This window comes from Mastomys coucha, unplaced genomic scaffold (genome assembly GCF_008632895.1).
Source record: "Mastomys coucha isolate ucsf_1 unplaced genomic scaffold, UCSF_Mcou_1 pScaffold6, whole genome shotgun sequence".
NCBI classification, from domain to species: domain Eukaryota; kingdom Metazoa; phylum Chordata; class Mammalia; order Rodentia; family Muridae; genus Mastomys; species Mastomys coucha.
The window spans coordinates 44357471-44368818 of record NW_022196912.1 but is presented as its reverse complement, the minus strand read 5'-3'; the positions used below and the strand labels follow the sequence as shown (position 1 = coordinate 44368818).

The window sequence follows — 11348 nt, the reverse complement described above, 5'->3', positions numbered from 1 at the left end:
CCAACAGATGGCCCAGCTTCCTAGATCCTAAGGAACTCAAGAGTCAGCCCAGTGACAGTACTGTCTTAGTGTTCCTGTCATTCCATGACCTTCCGTTGTTTAAGGGCAATGTGAGGGTTTGCATGAGAACAAACTGACCATCCCATCCCTCTAGAGCGATTTTCTCAATTTCTAGTTTTAGAAAGCAAAGAACACTCACCTTTAACAGTAACTCAAACTAAATATGTTTTGTGTCATTCCTATAACTTTTATTATAAAAAATAAATAAGCATAATTTCAAACATGTTTTGTATTTACATAGTATTTTTAATAAAAAAAATAGGCAAAGAAATCTATTAGCAATATATTTATGCATCTTGATTCTTAAAGGTCTCAGCTGTTCCTTCAAGATGATCCAGGAGTAAAGGTCTCCTTATCTAGGCTCTGCCCACCCAAGGCAGCCTCAGGTCCCACATGGCCACATCATCTCTGATGCACAGAGGCACAGGGCAGCTGCCAGGGCAAGAGTCTTGCCCTGTGCAAACTGGAAGGCAAATAAACCTTATGGAACTTTTAGGCCACATGTACTGACTGGTGTCTCACTGACTCCTACTAAAATCCAGCTGGAGCATTTTGGGACTGACCCAAAAGGCACAAACTCTGAAATCTCACAGAAGTGGGACTCAACACTTCCATTATTTAAGCACTTCTCATCAAGCTGTGTCACAGGTCACACTGTGCCTCCAGGCACCTCTCAGTGAACAGCGTAAAGAACCGGCCACTGCCTCTGGTCAGAGTTGCAGCAACTACCCTGCTCTGTCCTCAGACTGTTTTGCTCCTTCCCTTGCCAGTCTGTCAGCTTCTTCGTTGCCCACAAATCCCGAATGACCAGGAATGTGCATCTGTTAAAATAAAAATTCCCCTTGAAATTTTTCCAATCTTTACATGTGCAGCACACGGCTATATCTCACACCCAGGGAAGCTCATGTATCAGAAGAGACTGGGGACCAATGGTAACACACATGGGGCTGGAGCCATAGATCAACTAGCAGAGTAAGTCTGCGGCTCAATCCTCAGTGGCACATAATCTAGGTGAGATGACACGTGCTTACAACCCCAACACTGGCAGGATCAGGCTAAAGAGAAAAGAGTGGGTGTTATAGAATGCCATCTTCCAGGTGAGACATGGCTACTGCACTCATGAACACACTGTAACACAGGCCTACACCGGACTGGACCAGTCAACCAATGGGGAAGTTCTGCCCTCCCTGGGCTTTTAATGGTTGATAAGGCAGTTAATGGTTGATGAGGGAGGAGCAGGCACTTTCTTCAGTGCTGTAGGTACTGCCAAGGTGCCTATGCTCCTATAAGCAAATGCATTTGTGCTCCTATAAACAACCAATGCAACATACTGCACTCAGAGGAGGAGGGGCCTACAACTAAAATACACACACGGTGTGCACTTACAAAGATGTTGTAACAAAGCCCATTGTTGTGTATAACTAACACACACTAACGAACATATACATTGACGTTATGGAAGCTGCTACTTTAAGCTAGTCACCAGGCCCCTTCCAAACACCATTCCCGAACAGCTAGGTCAGACCATGCATGGGAAGTGTGACTCACCCACTGGATGTCCATGCCCTGGGTGAGCTCATCCAGCTCCATGAAGTCCTCCTTGTTGATTACATCTTTCCCGGTACTCGTTCTCCAGCCATTCTTCTTCCAGCCCTGAACCCAGTTAGTTATCCCTAGGGTAACACATGCTCACAGGCTCCTTCACCAGGAAGGATGGCCTCTCTTGCTCCATAGTCTCTCCTCACAATGGCTCCTCTTATTCTGAGTCAAAGCCTGGATGGTTCCCTTCCTTCCATGCCCTCCCTTGCTTATTAAGCCTTTAGCATACTCCCAAGACCCCTCCCTACCTTTCCCCTACCTTTCCTCTTTCTGCTAGTTACATCCAGTTAGTTAGACATGGGTCTTCCTCAGGGAAGCCTCCCCCATATGCTTCTATGCAGCTGCCCCTGTGACCTGAAGTTGCTCACACCCTGACCCAGGTGGTACAGGGCCAAGGAGGCCAGCTCCCTAAGACAGTAGACCTAGACTCCTAGTCCTCTGAGCCTGAAGAGCCCAGTGTCATCCAGGACTGCCCCACTATCCATTATTAGGAAGAAAGGCCCATCTCCCTTCACAGTGTGTGGGGCAGCTTACCATTGATGGTGAACATGCTGTCTGTGTATAGGACAAGCTTGCTGATGTTCTGAGCCTTGGCTTGTGTGATGGCTTTGCAGGCTGCCTTGAAAAAGCAAGTCCATAGTCATGCTATATAGAAAATGCTTGCCATCCTACATTACCCATCAAGTGTTTCAAGACAGAAGCACTCACTGCTCTTTCTGGACCACCATGTTGTCTTCTCTATGTGAAGAAGGGTAAACCTACAACAGCCCATGGCTACAGAATTACTGTCTTTAAAGACCGTTGCTAGCCTGGAAGTTTCTCGTGGCCTTTCAATACCTTCTAAGACAGGAAAGGAAGGGAAAAGGCTGATCTTGTGGTCACAGGGAGGAAAACAGACTCATGTTTATCTGGGAACTTACATGGATCTCAGCCCTCTGGTTTGTCTGTCGCCCAGGAAGCCTTACACCTACATTTCTGTTTCAGAACAACATAAAAAAGAAAAACAAAATTACAATGCTAATTCCCAAAGCAATTCTTCTCAATGGATAATAACAAACTAGTGTTCAGTTTCAACTGAAACATAAAACCTAAATACAAACAACAGCCTTAAAAACCAAACCAGGGCTAGGACGCAGCTCTGTGGTGGTGTGCTGGCCTAGCACCCACAAGACATTAGCCCAAATATGAACACCTACAAATAACAGCAAACCCAGAAAAATACACACCTGTGATCCCAGCACTCAGGAGGCAGAGGGAGGAGTGGTGTGAGGTGGAAGCCAGCCTGGTCTACATATCAGAGCAACCTAGAGACCCTGACTCAATCAACAAAAACAAAAACAAAAGATCCAAGTTAAAGATTTAAAGAGTTCATTACGCTAAGTTGGGCATGGTGGTGCACATTTGTTATGTTCCAGACAGGGTTTCTCTGTGTATCCCTGGCTGTCCTGGAACTTCTGCAGACCAGGCTGGTCTCAAATTCAGAGATCCACCTGCCTCTGCCGCCTGAGTAGTAGAATGAATGCTGAGCAACCACCTGCCTTGGTGCTATGTCTAATCCCAGCGCCTGAGAGGCTGAAACTGGAAAATCTCCGTGAATTGGCACCACCCAGGCTACGCAGTGAGACAAAAGAAAACAAACAAATTCCACCCTTACTACCTCAGTTAGTTAATATGTTGAATACATGCAAATATTTAAAATAAAAGACAAAAATACTTCTTAAATTAATTAATGAGCAATTTATATGAACTGTGTCTGTCAACAGTTCCTGGTGAGCATCAGACCTGGTGTAAGAAAACCTCACGGAATGGCTGACAAGACATTACTTCATATTGTTCACTACAGGGACCATGTATATATGAATAGCCTGTATTCTGACTACCTGTAAGTCAAGCGTCTTCTAAAAAGTCTAAAAGCCACTAGATGTGGTATGGTAGTATATGCTAAGTAGTTCATCCTAAGCACTTGGAAGTGACAGAGGCAGAAGGATGTCCATGAGTGGCAAGGCCAGTCTGGTCCCATAGTGAGTTTTGGCTAACCAAAGCTATACAATGAGACCATGTCTCAAAAACAAGTCTAGAAGTCTAGTGACGGGACAGGTTCTGAGCTGGTGCCCTGCCCCTGCATCACTGTTGACTGGCTCTTCTACTCATATGCATTATGACTTGTACAGACCCAGGGAAACGGCACCAAGTCTCAGCATTTAGCAATGTCAAGAACCAAGCCCTCTGGCACCAATATAAACCAGTCAGTTGCTCTTCTATTCCTAGCCAACACTGTTTACCTAGCAGGTTTAGAAAAGAATTCAACAATAAGCAGCAAATATGTCAATAAGCAAATCCTTCCCAAGACTTGGTAAATGAGATGCTCACTCAGCCGTGTTTACTTACAAGGGGTGGCCTGGCCCCCAGTAAACACCGATTCCTGCTCGAGCCCGCTTCCGCCCATTACTGGAGCAACAGCCATCCGTGTAGACAACGACTGACTCTCCTGTAAGAAGAAAGAGTGAGGCCACAGCACTGAACTGCTGAACAGTGACCACTGCTAAAGTTTTCTGCTTAGGACAACACAGATTTCCCACAACGGGGTGTGGTCACATTTTGCTTGTTCTGTACACCAAGTTAAGTTAAAGGTAGAATAGAACTTCCCACTGGGAGACCTGCTTATACCTCAAGTTAACGAGGTCCCTCATGCCTGGGTCTCTTTTCTAAAGCTGCACTTCCAAAGAAAGCAGTGCTTTGAGTGACGCTAGTCCCACATGCCAGAGAGCCAACTTTGCTGGCAAGTGGTCTCACTTTCTCTTAGCACATTTGCCACTAACTGTAAAGTAGCTCTCACCTCTGCTTCCTCCTTTCAAACGTGGTTTGCTCGAGTAGGAAGGCAGACCTATACCCTCAGCAGACTGCAGGGAGAAACTGAGTAGGAAAGTACCTGGGGTGGGAGACGGGGAGTCAAAGACTACCCACACATGAGGAACTGTCTGAGGAAATTGGCCTGAGTACAGCAGGCTCAGGGGATGTGTGGAGACCAGTGTCCCTCAAAGAAGCAAGGCTGGACCATTTGAGCACAGAGGCTGGGCAGGCCTCCTCTGTCAGATGCACTTGCTTCCCATCCACACGACCAAATCTTTCTATTGCTTCTAGTGCTGTAATGGAACACTGTGACCAAAAGCACTAAGGGAGGAAAAAGTTTATTTGACTTACACTTACACATCATAGTTCAACACAGAAGGAAGCTGGGACAAGAACTCAAACAGGGCAGGAACCTGGAGGCAGAGCTAATGCAGAAGCCATGGAGGAGTGCTGCTTACTGGCTTGGTCAACCTGTTTTCTTACAGGACCCAGGACCACCAACCCAGGAGTGGCACCACCCACAGTAGGCTGGCCCTTCCCTTTGAATCACTAATTAAGAAAATGCCCTAGAGGGCTGGTGGCTCAGTGGGTAAGAGCACTGATTGCTCTTCCAAAGGTCCTGAGTTCAAATTCCAGCAACCACATGGTGGCTCACAGCCACCCATAATGAAAACTGATGCTCTCTTCTGGTGCGTCTGAGGACAGCTACAGTGTACTTATTTATAATAATAAATAAATCTTTGGGCTGGAGCGAGGGGGGACTGAGTGAGTAGGGTCTATCAGAGCAAGAGGGTCGACCAGAGCGAGCAGAGGTCCTAAAAGTCAATTCCCAACAACCAGATGAAGGCAAACAACCAGATGAAGACTCACAACCATTTAGTTCAGCTAAAGTGTGTACTCATATACATGAAATAAATAAATCTTTAAAAAAAGAAAAGAAAATGCCCTAGAGACTTTCTGTAGGCATTTTCTCAGTTGAGACTTTAGCTGGTGCCATGTTGACACACAACTCTCTAGCACAGTGAACAGTGAAAAGATGCTTGCCCATCCTAGATAACTGCCAATCATCTACTTGCACAGCTCTACAGCATCCTCTAGTGCTCTCCCTGAAGGTAAAGTACACAGGCTTCCTCTTGGCAAAAAAGCTCAGGACACACCAATGCTGGTTCATCTCTAAATGCTGCTGGTTTCTGTTCCCATTTGTGCAAGACAAAAAAGAGAAACTTATATACTATAGTTACTAAAAGCACACAGGTGCCTTTGGAGTTAAATACAGGAAAAGCCCTAGACCTCTTTTCCTCGAGGTTCTGAAGGCTGGACACATGCTCAGTTAGAAAGAGCATTCTGGTTGGACCTTCTTCCTGGCCTCAGCAGCCTGTGGCTAGGTAAAGAATTCCCAAAAGTTTAATAATTTTGTACTATTTGATTAGTATAGAATAGTGTCCTCATTGTGAGTGGTTGCGAAGGACTCAGAGGGCTCTGAGGCTGAGGCAGGAGGATGGCAAGTTCAAGGTTAACCTGGGCTTCAAGGGGAGTTTCATCACTACCCAGCGGAACTGAAAGAGGCCACAAATAAAAAGCAAAAAGAGAGGTAGGACCACATCACTAAGAGCTCTAGGCTAGGAAAGCAAAGGCACTTTTTGTTAAAGCCCTCCCTCCAAAATAAAAGATCTGAGAAATTTCTAGAGAATATTTACAGAAAACAATAAGGATAAATATCAGCTCATCAGTTTAAATGACAGGTGTAGACACCCACACCCTTAATCCCAGCACTGGGAGGTTGGGGCAAGAGAATCTCTAAGTTCCAGCCCAACCCTAGCTACATAGTGAGAGCCTGTGTCTCAAAAACAAAAACAAAAAAACCCAAAATATAACAAAACAAAAACAAAACCACACACACACAAAAAAAACAAAACAAAACAAAGGCAAAACACCACTGCCACCACCATCAACAACAACCAAACAACCCAGCTTAAATTCTTCATTTAAAAAAGGTTTCTAATTTCTTATAATTGTATTAAAAATTCTGAACCCAAGAAAGGTTCAGGGAGACCAGTGGCAGCTCACACCTTAGATCTCATCGCTCAGGAGACAGAGAGGCAAGCAGATCTCTAAGTTCCAGGCCTGGTCTACAGAATGAGTTCCACTACAGCCACTAAGGAGAAATCCTGTCTTGACTCTCCCCTCCCCCCTCAATAGAAAGGCATACCCATATAGGAAAATGTGTCCTTGCTCAGGACAGCAGCTGGCTCCGTGTCCTGTCTTGTGTGCTTCGAGCCTGGCTCTGGAGCTTCTTCCCCATCACCCAGAGGCTCCCGAGGCCGCTTGCTGGTCTTCACCTGGAACTTCTTCTCATGTGCACTTTCCTGCCCTGAAAGAAGATTCCAAAACCAGAGCGTATATGGATGCTGAAGAACCAAAACTTCCAGAAGTTTTTTAACATTACTGCACCAGACTGGGGCACTCTAGATGTGTACCTACCAGAAGGAATAACTGAGAACAAACCATCCCAGACTCTGGTGCCCCGCAGGAGCTCCAGAAAATCTAAGGTACCCACTGAAAATAATAGTTAACAAATGAATGAATGAATGAATGAATAAATAATAAATAAATAAATAATTCCTGAAACCCCACTTCCCAAGGGAGGTTTAGATAGTTGGGTTTTTTTTTATATGTTTGTTTGTGTTTGTTGTTTTGTTTTTGTCTAGTGTTCTAAATTAGAGTCAGCATGCTGATCTGAGTCCTGTGTGTCCTAAATCTAATGTCTTCCAGTACTATGACAAATGAAATGCAAAGAGACTTAGTAGTATAATCGTATGGTCTATGGCCTAGTGACGGACGTTGTGAGCACTTCTGAGTACTCAACTGGAGGTCTGAGTCCTAGAACTGATAATACTGCTACTTCAGGAACTGATTCTATGTATTTAGTTCACTTCTACAGTATCCTACTATGTAGGACAAGTCTGGAACTGGCTGTGTCATTCATCCCTCAAACCCCCAATTCTAGGTACCATATACCTGGCTGAACCACATTCTTCTTTTAAAATTATTTTTTAAAAACTTATTTTTATTTATATGTGTTTGTGTTACAGGAGACTAGGAGTCACCCAACTGTGATCCTCTGAGCCATCTCTCTAGCCTCTGAACCACCATTAATTAACAACTTTAATGTGCACGGAAAACAGTCATCTTCTCTACAGAGGCAGTGATGCCAGGCATGCCAAGGGCTTTTCATAGGTTAAAATGTTACACTGAGAGGAAGTAACATACCTTTTGAACTATCCGGGCTTGAAGAGTTCCTGACAAAGGCCCAGGCCTCATCTTCTGTGGCAAATTTCTTAAACCTGGCAGCAGGAAAGCGGTCCACCTGTGCTCTGCACTCACTCCTGGAAGGTTGTGTACATTAGCCCAGGCTTCCTTTCCTCTTCAATTTACATCCTTCTTCATTCTTTTTAAACTTAATTTTATGTTTACTATTTTAACTCATCTATTTACAGTATCATGTTTTACAGCAGTTTTTGGTTCATATCAAATAGGGGCAAAAAGTAGAGAGTTCTGTTAAGCTCCTGCTCGGCAGTGCCCATTACCTACACCAGGGATCACTCAGTGTTGTAAAGTCTACAGGTTTAGTGAATAGATGATGGCAGTGCTCTACATTACCACACCATGCAGAACAATCTCATGCTTTAGAAATCCCCCACAGGAGGCTGGGGGTGGTGGTGCCTGCCTATAATCCCACACTCTGGAGGAGGCTGGGGGTGGTGGTGCCTGCTTATAATCCCACACTCTGGAGGAGGCTGGGGGTGGTGGTGCCTGCTTATAATCCCACACTCTGAAGGTAGAGGCAGGAGAAGCTCAAGTTCAACGCCACACGAATCTATATGCTGGTTGCAGGGCAGGCAGTGCCTCATAGAAACTCAGTCTTAAAAACACCTTGGTTTGGGAATGCACACCTGTGATCCCAGCACTTGGGAAGTAGAGACAAAGGATCAGAAGTTCAAGGTCATCTTTGATTTATAGCTAGTTCAGTTGAAGACCAACCTAAGATACACAAGACACTGACAGGAAACAAAGCCTGTCTGCTTTCACAGTCATCTCTCCTCAGTTCTAAGCCCTGACAACCACTGACTTGTTTTGCAATCTCCTTATTAGTTCCAGGATTTCACGTAGTTCACTGTAGGTCATTTCAAATTGGCTTTTTTTCTTTTAGCAGGGTATAGTTAGTGCTTCTTCATACAACTTCATCTTTGGTTTGTTTGGGTTTTTTTGTTTGTTTGTTTTTGAGACAGGGTTTCTCTGTGTAGACCAGGCTGTTCTGGAACTCACTCTGTAGACCAGGCTGGCCTTGAACTCAGAAATTTGCCTGCCCCTGCCTCCCAAGTGCTGGGATTAAAGGCATGCGCCACCACCACCCGGCACTACTTCATCTTTGATAACTCATTTCAGATCTGCATAATATTCCATCACTTTATCAACCCACTATCTACTAGAAACTTGGCTTCCAAGTTTTGTCAATTATGAATTAAATCTCCATACGTGATTAAGTGTAGCTTTTTTTGTGAGGACATAGCTTTCAACATTTTATATTTCCTCAAGACAGAGTTTCTCTGTGTAGCCCTGGCTGTCCGGAAACTCCTTTTGTAGACCAGGCTGTCCTCAAGTTCAGAGATGCACATGTCTCTGTCTCCCAGCCTCCTGAGTGCAGGGATTTAACGGCATGCGCCACTATGTCTGGCCCAGTGTCTTTTCTAGAGCAGAAGTTTTTTTTGTTTGTTTGTTTTTTGTTTTTTCAAGACAGGGTTTCTCTGTATAGCCCTGGCTGTCCTGGAACTCACTCTATAGATCAGGCTGGCCTCGAACTCAGAAATCTGCCTGCCTCTGCCTCCCAAGTGCTGGGATTAAAGGCATGCGCCACCACTGCCCAGCAGAGCAGAAGTTTTTAACTGAATGAAATTTAACTTACAACTACTTTTCCTGGGTCGTAGGTTTGGTGTTGTATGGAGAGTCACTAACAAACCCAAGTTCATCTGGAGTCACTTGCTTTCTCTTCAGGTAGCTTTATGGTTCTGCATTTAACTTATTTCTTTTGATTTCCTTAAACTTGTTCTTTTTAGATTGGTAATTATATAAAAAGGGAATCTGCTGTCAATTCCTTGGGACAAAGGTCACACCTCAACTCGGTTTCATTTTACATGTTAAGACATGACAGCCCATTCTGCTAAATGCCATCCAATCCAAATACATACTAATACACAAGGTATTCCACAACTCCAGCGCATACTAAAATTTTGTTATCTTTAAGACTCAATCACAGAAAAAGGACTGGCAGTGGGTATGTTTCTTCCTTAGTATTACCTCAGCTTTGCCTAGGGAAACATCCAGGTGCATGGGGACAACAAACCTTGATATTAGAAGTTTACTATCATATACTCCCAAACCTGGATTTAAGTCCCGACTCTGCCTCTCACTTGACCTGGGAACTGCCACAGGACCTGTGAAATTGAAAACTTCATCTTGCCTCCAACGGCTGCGACAAGGATCCAAAGGCAAAGAGCAGCTTCTGGCTTGAGACTTTCCATCTCTCCCCCTCCTTCCTCTCTTCTATTGCCCATGCTGGCCTCTAACTTGTAGTGATCCTCCAGCCTCAGCCTCACCAGTGCTGGAATTACAAGCATGTGTCAACACACCTGGCAATGATCTTCCCATTTTAAAACAGTTGGGGCTGAGGATGTAGCTCAGCTGCTTGCCTAGTATGCACTAAGCCCTAGGTTCGAACCCCAGCAGTTCATAAATTGAGCATAACGGTGCCTATCTGCTATCCCTGCATTTGGTTAGTGAAGGCAGAAGACCAGAAGTTCAATTTGGTACATAATCAGTTCGAGAAAAGAAACCCTGTAGCTATGATTTTTTTTAAAAAAGATGAAAACACGAGGTAGCTGGGCGTGGTGGCCCAAACCGATGAGCTCAGCACTCTGGACTACATGGGGTCCTGTATCAAAAAACAAAACACCCACACACAGGAAAGCCCAGAACACGGGAATCCTTGTGTAAATTCTGGCTGCGGTGATTTATGTGTTCTCTTGGGAGGATTTGACTGCAACACGGAAGGGCTAAACAAGCTGTTAGGCGTTTAGAAGAAAGGGCTCCGTCTCACCAACTCAGGAAGACTCCGGTTTTGCGGCCTCTCCTCACCGCATAGAACATCCCGAGCCCACAAACACTTCGCCTCGCGCGCACCACCGTCTGTGTTACTGAGCGGGCCAGGGGTAGCAGCCAGAGCATCACTCACGCCAGCGCGGCATCCCACATTGCTGCCAGCGAGCCGACACACTTCCGGCTCAGGAAGGTGACGTCAGCAAGGCGCCCATCAGAGAGGGGCGGGGCCTAGGATTGTGTCTTCAGTTTCTTAGTCGTCCGTGGAGACGGTAGGCTTGGAGACCGGGTGCTTCCCAGATGCCAAGTGCCTACTCTAGTCCCAGCACAGCAAAACTGATTTGGAAGCGGGAGGAAGAGAGGAAAGAAGGAATGGAAGGATGATGGCGTGACAATGAGGCCCTGTGAAACTACACCCCATATTCTAGGATGCCCACCTCTGCAGGACAGGGTTCCCCTCTCCTCTGCCAGTAATGAATGAGAAGATGTCATGAATACACAACAGCATTCTAGCCATATGTATAATTAAGGGAACGAAACAAGTGTTGAAAACTGGGGAATCGTTTTTATAATCCAAAGCCAACTAAAATTTAAAAATATACACCTGAGCCGGGTGGTGGTGGCACACACCTTTAATCCCAGCACTTGGGAGGCAGAGGCAGGCGGATTTCTGAGTTTGAAGCCAT

The 11348-nt window shown here is 45.3% G+C and overlaps 1 protein-coding gene across 3 annotated transcripts; it reads right to left on the bottom strand.

Moving 5' to 3' along the window:
- Nucleotides 1–226: 226 nt before the first annotated feature.
- Rnaseh1 (ribonuclease H1) lies at nt 227–10863 on the bottom strand. Of its 3 annotated transcripts, none has more exons than XM_031356157.1 (8): nt 10664–10863; nt 7780–7895; nt 6719–6880; nt 4048–4147; nt 2580–2634; nt 2194–2278; nt 1609–1733; nt 227–881 (listed from the first exon to the last, which is right to left on the bottom strand). In XM_031356157.1, exons 1-8 carry the CDS (start codon nt 10789–10791, stop codon nt 786–788), a joined length of 867 nt encoding a protein of 288 aa, XP_031212017.1. In that variant the 5' UTR covers nt 10792–10863; the 3' UTR covers nt 227–785. The 3 variants fall into 3 exon arrangements, with proteins under 3 accessions (XP_031212017.1, XP_031212020.1, XP_031212019.1); XM_031356160.1 differs by having other exon boundaries at nt 1609–1713; nt 10664–10838; XM_031356159.1 differs by having other exon boundaries at nt 1609–1713; nt 2194–2274; nt 10664–10838.
- Nucleotides 10864–11348: the final 485 nt, after the last annotated feature.